The following is a 15,190-nucleotide window of genomic DNA, read 5'->3' on the forward strand; positions in this document are numbered from 1 at the left end:
AAAGTTTTATAATAAATTGGAAAAAATCCTGCCTCACGCCAAGCAGACTTTCAGTGGTTGGGACTATGTTGGGATACTCTTCACAGCCTGTTGTCTCTCCCCATCAGTACTCAAAACAGAATAAAGAAAGACCTCAAAACGTTCTTTGCACAGCCCAGAGTTTCCAGACATTTAGAACGTATGATGGGCCTGCTGCAGTTCGTATCAGTAATAGATCCAATGATTGCAAGTAAAAAATGTGAACAAATTCTGGTTATCGCATGCAAGAAAAAAGATGTGAAACCAACTTCATCAAAAGAATAAAAAAGTTCGAGAGATACTTCGGCCATGGACCCAGAAGGAATCTGCGGAGAAACAGGTCACCCTGACTCCTCCATCTGTACGAGTTACAGTACGCACAGATGCCTCGTTGACAGGTTGGGGAGAACAGTGGGAGCATTGTCAGGTGGCAGGGAGGTGGTCAGCTAGTGTGAGGAATTGTCATATCAGTTTCCTGGAGCTGATGGCTGTCTTTTTGTGTATCAAAAAACTCAGACCTCTGGAAAAGAGACACATTTTATTGGTTCAAGACAACATGACTGCAATGTCCTGCATCAAGAGGTCGGTATCACATTCACCTCCTCTCAGTATGATAATGCTAGCCATCCTTCAGATGGCACAAGCAAGGAAGTGGTACTTGTCTGTAATTCAACTCATAGGGTCTCTCATTGTAATAACAGACTCTCTATCAAGGAAAACGACGGCCTCAAGAGAGTGGATGTTGGACAACCACTCTTTTCAAACAATAGCCACCATGCTTCTACAACTGGAAGTGGATCTGTTCGCCACATACGAAAATCATAAACTATCAGTGTATGTGTCTCTGAGCTTGGACAGTCAGGCAACAGCAAGAGATGCCTTCCTACAAGATTGGAACAAACGGAGGACAATATACCTTTTTCCTCCATTGTCCCAGATTTTGAAGGTTTTGAGTAAGCTTTTAACCTTCAAAGGGAACAGCTTACTTAATAGCTCCAAATTGACCAAACAGGCATTGGTTCCTATTATTCCAACAACGGGCGAAGAGGTCAATTCCATTACCGTCCACTGTTTTATCCCAGGCAGTAGGAGGGAAAGTTGTCTACGCATCCTCCTTTCTGAGCCAAGACCTCGTGGATTTTTTAGATATTGTCTACCGTGAAAATTACTCACCAAACATTGCTTGGTGCCTAGTGAAAAAACTACGGACATCATCTATCTGACAATACCAGTCCGTATGGAAGATATGGTTAGATTATATCCATACTGACAACCTGGTTGAGATTTCTATAGAAACACTTTTCAGTTTTCTTATATACCTTTTTGAAGACAAATGCCTTGCGGTTACAACAATCATGGCATACAAGGCAGCATTAATGGAACCCTTGCCTTATGGATTCAGGATTGACCCTAGTATAGAAATTGTCAATTCCCTTTAGCAGTCTTTTGCACTACAATGACCCACTCCCAAAAGGCTTCCAGTTACTTGGTCCCTGAACAAGGTGCTTAGACTTATATCAATTCAGCGCACCCAATACAGCCACAACTCACATGCTACAAAAGGCGACCTTCTTGATTGCATTAGCATAAGGAGCTCGTATTAGTGAACTGGGCTCTCTTAGACAGGGATGATACATCACATAAACAGCTGACCATCAATTATTGTTGTTCCCTGGCCCATCATTCTTGGCCAAGAATAAGAATGAAATCTTTGCTGATAAGAAAACTGAATTTAGTAGATGAAACATTATACCCGGTTCAAGCACTGAAGGTTTACCGTACCTAGATGTCACGGCAGACATCCCAGAAGGTCCGATTTTCCTACCCTGTAGCACAAATAAACCACTCTCTCTACAAGGGCTGTGAATAATTTTAGTGTCCCTCATTAAAAAGGCAAATCCACACTCCTCTCCTAGGTCACATGATATTAGGAAAGCAAGTACATCGTTGGCCTTCAGAAATGTCTCTTTCGAAGAAGTCTCCGAATGTGTAGGTGGTCATCATAGATGGTATTTTTAAAACATTATTGCCACAAGCTGCCACAAGCTCGAACAAATTTGACTAGACTGGGTATCACTAGGTAGTATGGTTACTCCTAACCCCATAGGCACTACAGCGGAAAACCAGGGGTTTTCTTGATGGTGAGTATGCTAACCTTCACTGGGAGAAGGTAGACAGTACTGCAACCAAACCCAGCATGCTTAGGTAAGTCACTGTAGAACTACATCCTAAAACATAAGTTTGTGTTTAGTTTTTGTTCTTTGTTACCAAAACCTGAGAGGTATTTGGAATAAAGAACTTGTGGCTTGATCTCAGACCAAAGTGTGTTTTCTTTGGATTGTTGGGATTAAAAATTGATCTTAAGCCCAAAGTCACCTGTCAATTTCTTTGTAAAGCTTCCTGAGGATGAAACAAGCGACTACACTATCAAAAAATAGGTTTTGACATAGTAAAAACCTATTTTTGGTAGTTGCTGTTGAGTCCTCAAAACCTTCCCACTTCCCTGACGAAAAGGCATGGGATTTGGGTGAGGGATCATCCTGCATTGACCAATAGAAAGTAATGGCTTGGTTTTTTGTGCCAGTCTTTTGTCAATAGTATGGCAGACTGCACATGTGCAGTAGCCACTTCTTAATAGATTGTGCTACTTATCGAGAGGGGGCAGACCCCAACTGTCCATTGAGGTGCAGCTGGATTCAGGTGATTTGTGTGTGACAAGAAGGAATGAGAAACAGTTAATCAGAAAAACAGTTCATTATAGAAGTAGCAGAAGGAAAACCAGCTGACCAGTTGTTTGGTCTATTGTATTTACTGTATTAAGTAGAAAATATTGCTGTTCACCTAGTACAGGAAAATAGGAATGTAACCACTAGGGAATATGTATATGGGTTCCTGAATAGAATATGACTCCTAGCTTATGGCTATTTCTTTATTTAGTTATGCATCAGCTGAAATGTTAGCATTGGTTTTACCATTACTGTACAGTAATACCTCGAACATTCACGAGGTTAGGTTCCAGAGCCCATCGCAGATCAGGAGGATAGCAAATGTTTGGTGTGAGTCACTAAAAAATGCTAATGCTAAATGCTTATTTCTAGAGTGTAAACCCTAAATATGATCCAAATCATGCTCCCAAAGCACTTTAATTTCATTTAAGGTTAGATTAATACATTACCCTTAAAAACAGGAAAAAATAGTTGACATAAAAATAGAGTACAGTATCGCCTAATGGGTATTTGCCACACCAGCGCATTTACGGTACAGTATATTAATGTTACTCGTATACTAATTCATTGGCTGTCATTTTCTTTTGCACTCACAGCAAGGTAAAACCAAGTAACAAATGGGACTGTAAACTCAATGACTGATGTTTTCTTTGTCACTGTCAGGAAAGTAAGCCTTATAACAAAGGTACAGTTCAATAAAATAAAGAAAATGTACATGTACTGTATGAAGATCTGTGAAAAAATCATGAATACAAATTAGTTAGGTTCCAATGAAAATTTTACAAATCCATGAATCCAGAAACATGAATGCACGAGGTATGACTCCATATGGAATTTGTTCATTTAAATCCATATGGAATTTGTTCATTTGCTTTGCACTCACTTATGTGGTGTTTATTCATTTTGAATTCACTGATTTGGTGACTAAATTAATAGGGTTGCAGTATTGGGGTTAGTTTCACCCACTGCTTATAAGCCATGAAGACATTTCCTTTGTAATGACCTTGAGTAATTACTTTTGACAGTGTACTGTAAAATCATATACTGTAATTTTATAGTTTCTATGACATTAATTAATAGACATTCAGTTCTTTATCTCAGAGTTGTTAAATCAGTAAAGTTTCCATTATCATAAACTTCTAAGGTTTACATTATCATTTATTGCAGGTGCAAAGACCCAGAACACATCTGTGCAAGGTGTGGCCTGAAGCTCTGTTGTTGTTGTTTATGGTGTTTTGAGCATCTGCTCAAATACATGAATCATAATGCATACACAGTCACAGCAACAAGAGGCACAGCATTCTGTGAGTCTGCAAAAATAGTAAGTGTAATGCTTCTTTGGTATCACTATCATATGAAGAACTTACAGTGCATGTTGTACACCCATCTGTGTAAATATTTCCCAGACATATATTTAATAATTAAAGATAATGTCTAGAAAGCAGAGCAAAACTAGAAGCTAAGAACAAAAGAAAACTAGAGAAATAGGAGAACAGGGTAATATAATGACATATTCGTACAACTAGCAGATTTATATAAGAACAATACTAAAATAAGTAGAAAAGTACAAAGCCCACAAAATGAGACAAAAAAGAAACAAATATCAAATAGAAAAGTGAAAAGCCCATACAAATATGGCAAAAAAGATAAAAACAGTTATCAGTTTCCCATGAAAATATGACCCAGTGTTACACAGCACCATCAGTAGGTATCAGCACAGGTACACAAATGTATTGAGATTTAAGAAATTCCACTGCAGTTGCCATAATAACAGCAATATAATATAATTGGTATAATTGCAATAATAGCAGTAATAACATAACAATCTATAAAAAGAGCCAGCAAATGGAGCCCACTTCAGGGAATCAAAAGAACTAGCCTACTAGATCAATCAATGATTTTATGAATTAGGAAAAGTAATATCTTGATTGTTTCATTAAGAAACATGTTTTGTAATCTATCATGATTAGTTAAAATGTATTGTACATAATAGAATATTACAAACAGAAGTGAACTATTCTTCTGTTTTATCAAAAAAATAAAGAAATAGTCTCTCTCTCTCTCTGCCCTAATCATGAGTGTCTTGCCATGAATGAAGAATAAAATTTATTCCAACCTTTGGTTTCTATTAAGAAATACTAATTTACAATCTTTTAAATCATTCACAAGAAAAATAACAAAACGTGTAAGCAATGCTTTCAGGCTAACCTAGCCTTGCCATACATAGCTGTATATACCCGAGATTATCATTGCACTCTAGTGTGAATGATGTGTGTAGTGATTACAGAAGGTGTATGGAAATAAGTGTTATCCGTCATATTTTTCATTACAAGAAAAATTACATGGCTAAACCAATTGATGGGATGTAAACAAAACAAGTTTAGTATCATTTTTGGTCTGGATAAGTATGTATTTCAAGTTAACAGTTTATTATATTAAATGTTTTTATTCATTCATATGGAACAAGCCCACAGGGGCCATTGACTTGAAATTCAAGCTTCCAAAGAATATGGTGCTCATTAGGTATTTTATGTTTTATATGTTTTTATTATATTTTTTTTAATATACTTTTAACATACAGCAAATGGCAAAAGCAGAGAAGACAATAGGCCAAATTTTGATAGCGTAGCTGCTGAGTTTGTCCTCAGAGGACTTACTCTTATGGTCCCTCCAGGGCACCATAAGACAGATCCACCAGTATCAAAGAATTTTCTATTTGGTCTTGGTCAGAATAGTGCCTTAGATCGACACACTGATAAGATTTGAAAAAGACCCAAGGAAAGAGGGCTCTTTCCCTTGCGTAGTGTTTGCCCAGTTTTTCTTCACTGGTCTCACATGGATGTGGCAACAGCTCGCAGGCCAGCCAAGATCCCAAGTACCCTTTGGTCTTGTGAATCACTTACATGTCCCCAACTGTGCTCCAAAGTATGTTCAAAATTGTAGGGCCATATTGACAAAATGTTGCACTCATCTGCTGGGGAAAGCTAGTCTTATGCCCCTGTAAAAAATTTGTTCCTTCCTTTTATTAAGGTGGGGGTTTAGGCATAATTTTCAAGTTCTGCTAGTCAGTGCTGTTGTCAAGGTGGGAATTTTTAAATATGCTGCAAGGCCACGTCATGCCTTCTGCTTTTGCTGTCCATTTTGACAGTTTTTAAATCTCATTTTTCAATATATTTAGATAATTTTGGTTTATAGAATAATTAGGAAAATTTTATTTTTAGCCTAACTTCTTGGGTACAGAATGATAACCAAGACATGCAGTTATAAGAAATATGTACTACGGAAATTTCCTATTATCCTTAATATCGGGGGCTTTTTGTGTTGTAGGGGAATGGAAAACGTGTCTAGGCAGATATTACGCCACTGGTTATTGATGTCAATCTTTTTATTAAAAAAATAAAATTTTGCTCCACCTCAGCAAGATGTAGCAAATACTACTTTCCAGTCCTTGTTATTGATATTAAATTAATACTTTCAATAATATATTAGTTATCCGTGTAATATTAGGAGTCCTAACACTCAAGTCATTTCAGTAGTTACTGATAAGTTGAGGTACAGTACCATCTGATCTTTAATGTTGACTGGTAGACAAGTTTCAGTTGCATAGAAACACATCTCATTGAGTATTATCTAGATAGCAGAGATTTAGTACCATCCAGTCTAATAAGGATGGTACCTTAATGTTCGTTTGTTAGGTAGGTTTCAATCACTTAGAAATACATTTCCTTGAGTGTATTACCTAGATGGTCAATAACAACTTAAAACACAGCATTAATCAGTATACTGTAGCATGTTTATGTAGTATTTTTATTTAGTTTTGTTAGGCCGGTGTTCATTATAAAAATACACTATTCTACAAATATGTCAGAATTATTCCTGAAACTCAGATTGAACTAACAAGCATAGACATACTCTTGTAAAAAAAAAACTTAGGAATTATTTTAAATGTTGCTCTACCCTAGGATAATAATGGCCATGAAATAGGATATCCTAATATTCAGAGAGAATATCTGCAATAAATTTAAATACCTAAATATGACATTGTTTCGAACTACAGTATATGTAATACTGTTCTTGAAGATCAAGATTTCATCACAGTTGTGTTTGTGCAAGTAAAAGGAAATGTAGTAAGAAAATACCTACAAATACTGGTCTTGTCCTAGAGTTTGTGCCTTGTCTAGAGTCTGTACCTTGACATTGACAAAGGATGGGGACAGATTTCCTTGCGAGATTTGTTTCTTGTTACGCTTGTTATGTCACACACTACACAGAAAATTTGTTTTTATGTCATTCTAACAACAATTGTCCTCGTGTCTTGTGGTCACCAATTTCAAACAGTAACTTTGAGAAACAGTACCCTTAAACTTTATGCAGGGTGCCTTATTTTAATTTAGGGACGTGGTATTGTATGATCAAACTTGTCAGCAAGGCAAGTTCTGTACTGAATGTGTAATTTGAATACTTTATGCTGTTTGGCTTAATGTGAATGCTGTATGCAATTGTTCAAGGGGTTGTAGGAAGGGAAATATTAGTCACTTTTGATGTTTGGGTTTGTCACATTGCTTACATCTTTTAAGTTAAACAGTTTTTGTGCTAATTTTTTTTTTTTTTTTTTTTTTTTTTTTTTTTTTACAAGCCAATTTCCCTTCAGTGGAACCTGTGGGGCCATAACAATAAATCCATTAAAATTATTTCATGAATCAGAATAAAGTGATGTTTTGGAGTTTTTCACATTACTGAAAACGTTATGTCATAATCTAGTGTCAGGAGTTAACATTTATTGTAAAATGTAATGTACATTAAGAACAGAATAAGCAATCTACCTCAGTTTGAATCATAAGTAGGCTTTTTTCACCAAAAACTTTAATTGAACTGGAACTCTGTTTACCTTGTATGAAACCTGAATTCTCTTTGATTGTTAAGTAGTTTATGTTTGACCAACTACTCTACTTGAAGGGATAGTTGTTGTCCCTCTGGATTTTCTCACTTGGCCATACTAGTGGACTGAGTTATATGGGCTAAAATTGCCTAACTCAAAGTGCTCCCTACAGGTATTCACCAGAGTAAAGTAAATAAAAAAGCATTGAATTATTTCCACGTATAAATTTTTGTTGCATGATACATGATAGATTAAGAGTAAGCCATTGCCCTTATCTCCGTTTTTTCCCCTTTTCACCTACCCTTTGGTTCTGTTAATGCAGATAGAAAGAAAAGGCTGGAGATGGGGCCAGGAAATTGCTGTAAGGGCATCAGGTTAGACGTTATTTAAAATAAATACATTGACAGAAATTTCCAGAACACAGTACAGTACAGTACTGTAATAGACCAAACACTTCTTCAAATCACAAAGTTTTAACATTGCGCACAAAGCATTGTTGTCCTTGTTTGTAAGGGACACAAAGAAAGGGGCATTGGATTCCAATTTGCATAATGTAAAGTTGCTCAGGGGACCTGCAAGATATTTCTAAAACAATTCAAGTGGTTTCACAAGTATTGAGGCCCCAAAAATAAGCTCAGAGGTGAGATTTTTCTTCGTATATTGTGGATAATACTGGTAATTGTGAGGCTTATTGTGGATGATACTGGTAATTGTGAGGCTCTCTAAGAAAGAGGTACTTTGGTAGTTATATTAGATCCTGTATCTATATGAGAAATTTGATAAAATTGAGGGGCAGTTTTCTTCAGATTTCGTCTCTTATTTTTATCATCACTTATCCTCATATCAGAGTCATTTTATTCATATTTTATGAATAATTGCTTGTTCTTATGTTTACAGGCTTGGCGAGTAATTCTTACTAACATGTTACAAGTGGCTACAGTTAACAGTGTTGGGGATTTGATGCTGTTTTTAGCCAAGGTAGCTGTTACAGGGACTGTATGTTGCATTGCTCTTCCTGTCTTTCATAGTGATAAAACATTGCACCTGTATGCTGTTCCTTTGTTTGTCACTGCAGTGTTTGCCTTTTTCATCACACACTGTGTCTTCTCTGTGTATGAGGTAGGATCAGTTCACCTTTATTTCGTAATTGCTTCAAATGATTTTTAATTCATATACATATGATTTAATAATTTTTTTATTGTAAAATTTTCTTTGTATTTTCACTGAGAATAGTAGTTCCATATTAGTTTTATAATCTAAACGGTTTACTTTTTCAAGTGTCATAACAGTTTGTTTTTCTTAGGAATGCTTACCGTATTTTGTAGGTGCTGTTTGAGGCACTAGTAACTAGTTATTATATACTAATTGGATTTTTATGATTTTTACAGATGGCTGTAGACACCTTATTTCTCTGTTTCTCAGATGACTATAATACTTATGACACCACAGATGGCAGAGATTTGGTTGCTGATAAAGAACTGTATGAATTCATGGTTAAACATGAAGACATAGATAGGAAAACTTCCCGCAGGACCCGTCATCGAGAACCTCCAGAAACTATAAGATTCAAAGAGGGAACTGTGTGAATGAATGAAACTTGAATGTGGTACTGTACTTAATTTTATGATTTTTTTAGTTGAAAAACTGAGGTAAGAAAGAGTACTAGTATGAGATGTGTTTTAATAGAAGTTAGTTATGGTAAAGGGGAAGGTGTATACTGTACTGTATGTACCTTAATAATACTTAAAAGTGTACTTAAATGTTTTTCCAAATTCAGAGCTACAGTATTAATGCTATATGTTTTCTGTTAATGTACTGCCACTACATTGTTTATGTAGTTACTTTCTTTAGTAATTTAGCTTTAACAAATTTTTTATGCAAGTTGTGATGTGTACTGAGTTTACAATGTTGTTTTTAGTAGTATTCATGCTAATGTGTTACAAATCAAAAGTTTGTAGTAATGTAAATCTACAGTACTTGCTGTACTTACAAGTAAATGAACTTTTTTTTTCGGACTTCATAATTATGGGAACAACTACTGTAATGTAAAGGGCTTTCAGGTCTTTCTAATAATTTTACAACCAAGATTTCCAAACTTGTGGATATCTTAGAGCTCTGAAGATCAGATTTGCTTTGTAGGTCTAACATTTTTTCAAGTATACTACCCTATGACCTTGTAATAGGATCATATTGGCTAGGACCATTTGCTGAATTAGGTTTGTTTCCAAAATTCCATTTGGATGTACATGCAATTTAATGAACTGTGGCAACTCAAAACCATTATACCAGGATCTTTTTTGGGGGACATCATATTGCCTTGGTTAAAGCCCAACAATTTTAAAAAGTATATATTGATGATGATGCATCCATGCCGAGTGATCAGGCTCTCCACTTCCATTAAATTGTAATAACTTGAAAAGTTCTGCACCTGTAAACAAAATTTTTAAAGATACTTGCTACCCATAGGAACTGCAATATATATATTTTAGATGTGCTGTATTGTTAAACTGTCAGGATGTTACTGCTCTTTTATGCATGCTAGAGAACCAGTATATGTATAAAACAAAATATGGAACAACTTGCTACCTCTAGGGTTGGAAGTCTGTTGATTTTGGACTATCACCACCATTGTAAATTAGAATTTGCACAGCCCTAATCATGAATTAAAATGTCATAATTAATTTCAGCATTCTGAAGGAAATTTGCCAACCTGAAGACCCATTGATTTTGGACAGTTTTTTGATGGCTGCATTTGTCAGGAGGATCCTCATGCCATTAAGATATCTATTCCTTGCTTGAATGTGATACCCAGAAGAAATTATTCCAGATCCCTACTGTGATAGCAGGCTGATGCTAAACAGGCAAATACCACTTATATAACAGCACCATATAGGAGGATGTAAAGGCAGCTCCGACTCTCATGGTGGTCAAAAAAATTGTAGAAGGATAGTTACATGGAAGAGGATGAATTCTCATTTGTTGTAGGACCCAGTTTGTCCTCAAAGTTGGTAACCACAGGACTATATAACCTAATAGGATGGTTAGGGTTGTGAAAAGAGCAAATGATACCTAGCCATCTTTTTTTCTAAAAGACAGAAACAAGTGGACATACAGATGCCACTGACAGCTCACACAACACAAGGGTCTTAGGCCTCTTCAAGAGAATATCTGATCTTACTGGTAATGGTTTTTGTTGCTGCTTCCTTATAAATTAATCTCCTGTATATACCATACTGTATTTTTCTTCCCATCTTTGTTCTCTTTCCTACCATTGTTCCCCAACATTATCAATGCTCATTTTCACTTGCTGATAGTTTTCATTTTCTTTGGGACTAAACATTTATGTGTACTTAGTGTTGCATGGGTAACATTTTGTTTATAGAACTCAGTTGGGTTGATACTGTAATTTTTTTTTCTCTTGTAAGTTCCTTGCACCCTCCCATTTGTTGGGGCTTGGGGCTGTCTGTGGATGGTCATTAACTTCCACTACCCCCAGCAAAGATATCATGTAATGGAATGGTTTGAAGCCACACAGTAAAGATTTCACAGCAGCAGAAACCGTACGGTGCAGTTGCATATTGTAGATTAATTCTTTCTCAAAGAAAGACATTTTTAAGAGGCTATATATAAGTTTCATATAGCATCATTAAAAATGAAACGGTATTTTAGTCACCCCATTTATGTTCTTGTGTTGGTTTAGTGAATTTGGGAGTAGTTCATTCAGTTCAGTAAACATGGGTTTACTCTTCACAAAATTGCATTAGTGGCTGTGCTAAAGTCATATCTTAAAGGTATCTGTCATATCAGTTACATGTCACATTTATCCCTTAATTCAGTTTTTTCTTTTTTTTTTTTTTGTAGCAAACTCCTTTTTAGTTTCATTTTTAGCATGTAAGTAATTTTTTTCAATCAGAGTATACGGAAACAAAACAATTTCAGTGCCAGGTCATCAGATCAGACTTTAATAAACCAATCAAATCAGAGAGAGAGAATTAAGAGTAGAAAAACAAGTGGATTGAAAGTTTCAGATTCTTAGTTGATGTATCAAATGACCATTTCTCTTACAAGAGGTTCATTTTTATAACTGTAGAAGCCACATTAACCTGCTTTTTTGCAAGTAATTATTTATTTTCTTAATGCAGTTATGTATAATTCATTTGCCCTGAGTTTGTGTTGCCAGGGTAAAGTTACAGTATTGTATGTCCTCTTCTTCTTGTATTATGCCACTGCTTTTGATGATGTTTACTTGTATCCATTAACTGGTGCATATGATTGGCATGATTCTTTTTGGGTGCTGTTTTTCCATATTAGTTCCTGCAATTTAGGGATTGCTTAGATTTACTGATTTGAGCACATATTTGAAAGTACCCATACATCTGTGATGTTTATCAAAATTTTTGATAAAAATAGCTTTATTTCATTTTTGTACTTGGGAATATTGGTTTTTTTTGATATGGGAGACATTCATGCTGGCTTTTGAACTGATCTCAAAAGAATTAAAAATGGCCTCATTTAGTCAAGTATGGAAAATTATATACTTCATTTGCTGTGTATGGATTTAAGGTTATTTCCTTAAGGACTGTTTGCAAATTGTTACTTATCAGGAGAACTCTTTAGTGTATTTGTACAAAATTATAAAATGAATACATTCCTTTATTTGTAGATATGTTGTAAGGAAGGTTAGAATGTCATTTGCCTATCAGAGAAACAAGTCTCAAATTATCCTCAGAGGTTTTTAATCAACGTTAGTGCTTAAGAGATTTGCTTGATGGTTTGGATATGTGGGAGGAACATTTTCTAAGTTTTTGGAATGAATAGAATGCCAGAAAAAATATTCTTAGGAGCTATGACTTTTCAAGATCATGTTTAGGACTTTTCAAGATTATGTAAAATCTACTTTTTGCCAATTGTGAAAAATTATGGTGTACAGAATAGATATTTAAAGGTTTGAAAGGGATTAACTGTTCATTAGTCAGCTTTTACTAAAGGTCAATTTGCCCTATGGTATATACCTCATTATTACTTTTAGCATCAATTCGTAAATATTCATGTAAGTTTGTAGACACTCATTATGACTTGTACTTCTAGGAAGTCAGATTTGTTATCACTGATGGTTAATAAACCTCAGGGGGTAAAAAACAATTATGTTTTTTGTCATTCACTACATTTTGGATTGTTTTATTCTGTCCTATGTGAAAGTACATATTTTCCTTTACTGTATGTACAGACTAGGATCATTTTTTTTTTTTTTTTTTTTTTTTTTTAGAACTGGTGTCAAAACTGCATGTGTTGAGCACGTACAATCTAGTTCCCAAATGAGAAACTACAATGCAACTGAAAATAATACACATAGTATGAGTTTTAATAATAAATGGGATTTTCGTTTATATCAAAGGCTATTCGTTGTCTTTTTGGCCTCTATTTAGCCATCCTACAACTTGTCATTGTTCATATATAGAAAAAACCCTTGGTCTTAACATAAGAGATTTTCTCAAGCACTTTGCTGGAATCTGGTTATTAATAGCACAGGGTTTTGGTGGCAACAGGAGATAGCCAATGGGGAAAGAAGTGGGCAGAGCCCAACCTGATTCCCCATAGCAGATGCCGTGATGCTTCGGTTCTCTCTTAACCACCTTCCAAGCAAGACGATCGCTGTCTTTCTCACTAAGAAGCCAGTGGTTTTTAGCACTTCCTGCCCATTTTATGCCTTGGCGTTCTGGCTTTTCATTCTCTTTTTTGTTTGTGAGATCCTGTGTTACACTGTGCTATCTGTGTGTTGTTTGCATTCCCAGAAAATGCAAAACTATGAATCATCTAAGCAATCCAGGACTCAGAGAAGATGCCCAGGTGTTGGTAATAACCCATGCTTTTGTTATTTAGCCACTCTGGATACAGACCCACATACTACTTGTAGCAGATGAAGATCTAATGATTGTAATGTCAGTAACCTCTGTTCCGAGTCTCATAACTGGTCTCCAAAGCAGTGGAGGAATTTTGGTAAGAAGAGATATATTGTAAGAGGAACATGATTGTTAAGCATTTGGAAGGCTTTGTACCTCCAATGGCCGCAGACGCCTCCATTCCTTCTTGGTCTACCTCTTCCATGCCAAAATATCCTCTCATTGCATCTTCTTCTCAGGAAAATTTTACTCCTCGTTTTTCTATTGCTCCATATTTAGATGATTTGAGGTGGTCAGGAGATCTTGTAATTGATGTAGCATCAGTTCTTTTGGTGGGGCTCCCGCCTACTGTGAGGGAGGGAGGGAGCAGCTCCCCTTGTACAGTTTTTTTCAGGCATAGCTGAGGAGAGGCTTTGCGGTATATTTGAGCATCATTAGGCCTTCCAGGGATACCCTCCTTTGGGGGCCTACTGTCCCACTTCATGTCTCCCTGTGCCCTAGTGTCTGCCGCCATGACTGCTTCCAAAGCTACGGTTTCTGTGACTTCCTCCCATGTTTCCATGGCTACTCTTCCCTTTTCCTACTCCGTCCCATCACTGGCTGTCACTTCCATCAGCTTCCATCCTGGGCCTTGTATGTCTGCTGCTTCCAACTCTCTTGTTCAAGCTCTGTAATGGATAGAGTCAAAGGTGCCCTTCTGAAGAAGTATGGCAGTACAGAGTTGATGAAATCAAGGAAAAGACGTTTTATATCTCCTCGTCGTCTTCATCTTCCTCTTTTTCCTCGTCATCTGTTCATTCCATCCCTATCACTCGTTGGAAGAAGAAAGACTTCATACCACCTCCACGCAAGAAGATTCACAGGCCCTCTCCAGATTCACTCTCCGGTCCTCCTGCAGCCGATCATCGTTTGTCTGGACACAATAGTGTCAAACCTGTTCCTTCTTCATCTAGGGCCACCCCAAACTCACTTGCTTTGCACAGGTGTGTACCTATCAAGAGACAACTGTGTCTCTTGTGCTTTAGCTGATTAATGTCACCCAGTTACTGACTCCAATGCTACATGTCGAGAGAAGTCTCCTCTAAGAACCAGAAATCTGCGGATCGGACTTCTCTGCAAGTCACAGTTATCTTGCCATGGCCATGAAGAACAACAAGGCCCCCATTAAGAAGTCAACGTTGAGGAATGTTCTCAGGATCGGGACCATTCTCTTCTTACATCTCATGATCCAAGTTCTCACTCACAAGGCCTTGACCGTTCTCCATGTAACGAGAGCCCTACACGGTCGCGCAACCATCCACAGCTATCATCTCCTCCTTGTAATACATGCTCCCGTTCTTACAGAAGGGACCGCGATCCATGCTCTCGTTCACACTGCCATGACTGTTTTCCACATAACAGGAGCCCTACAAGGCCACGTAACCAACCACGGCCTTCATCTCCTTGTACTATGCACTCCTGTTCTTGCAGACAGGATCTTGATCAAGACAAGGCACCTTCTTGTTCTGCATAGCTTTATGCTCCCAAGGAGGTCTCAGGCCCTGAGCAAGCTTATGCTCCAGTAATTAACAAGGATTTCGTTGAACTCATTCTTGGGTACGACGACTTGTGTGAAGAGATTGTGGCTACCACTTCAGATTTTTCTTTGGGTCTAGAAGCCCTGGTTG

General features: G+C 36.8%; 1 protein-coding gene across 5 annotated transcripts in view; it reads left to right on the forward strand.

The window, feature by feature from the left end:
* LOC136847744 (choline transporter-like 1) overlaps positions 1 to 12,789 on the forward strand; it is a 97,101-nt gene extending 84,312 nt beyond the window's left edge. For all 5 annotated transcript variants that reach the window (XM_067119615.1, XM_067119613.1, XM_067119617.1 and 2 more), the window contains 3 exons: positions 3,912 to 4,065; positions 8,521 to 8,742; positions 9,012 to 12,789. In XM_067119615.1, the coding sequence (XP_066975716.1) occupies positions 3,912 to 4,065; positions 8,521 to 8,742; positions 9,012 to 9,209 (574 nt within the window). In that variant the 3' untranslated portion in view covers positions 9,210 to 12,789. The remainder of the gene's footprint in view (positions 1 to 3,911; positions 4,066 to 8,520; positions 8,743 to 9,011) is intronic.
* The last annotated feature ends 2,401 nt before the right edge of the window (positions 12,790 to 15,190 follow it).

This window comes from Macrobrachium rosenbergii, chromosome 17 (genome assembly GCF_040412425.1).
Source record: "Macrobrachium rosenbergii isolate ZJJX-2024 chromosome 17, ASM4041242v1, whole genome shotgun sequence".
Lineage (NCBI taxonomy): Eukaryota > Metazoa > Arthropoda > Malacostraca > Decapoda > Palaemonidae > Macrobrachium > Macrobrachium rosenbergii.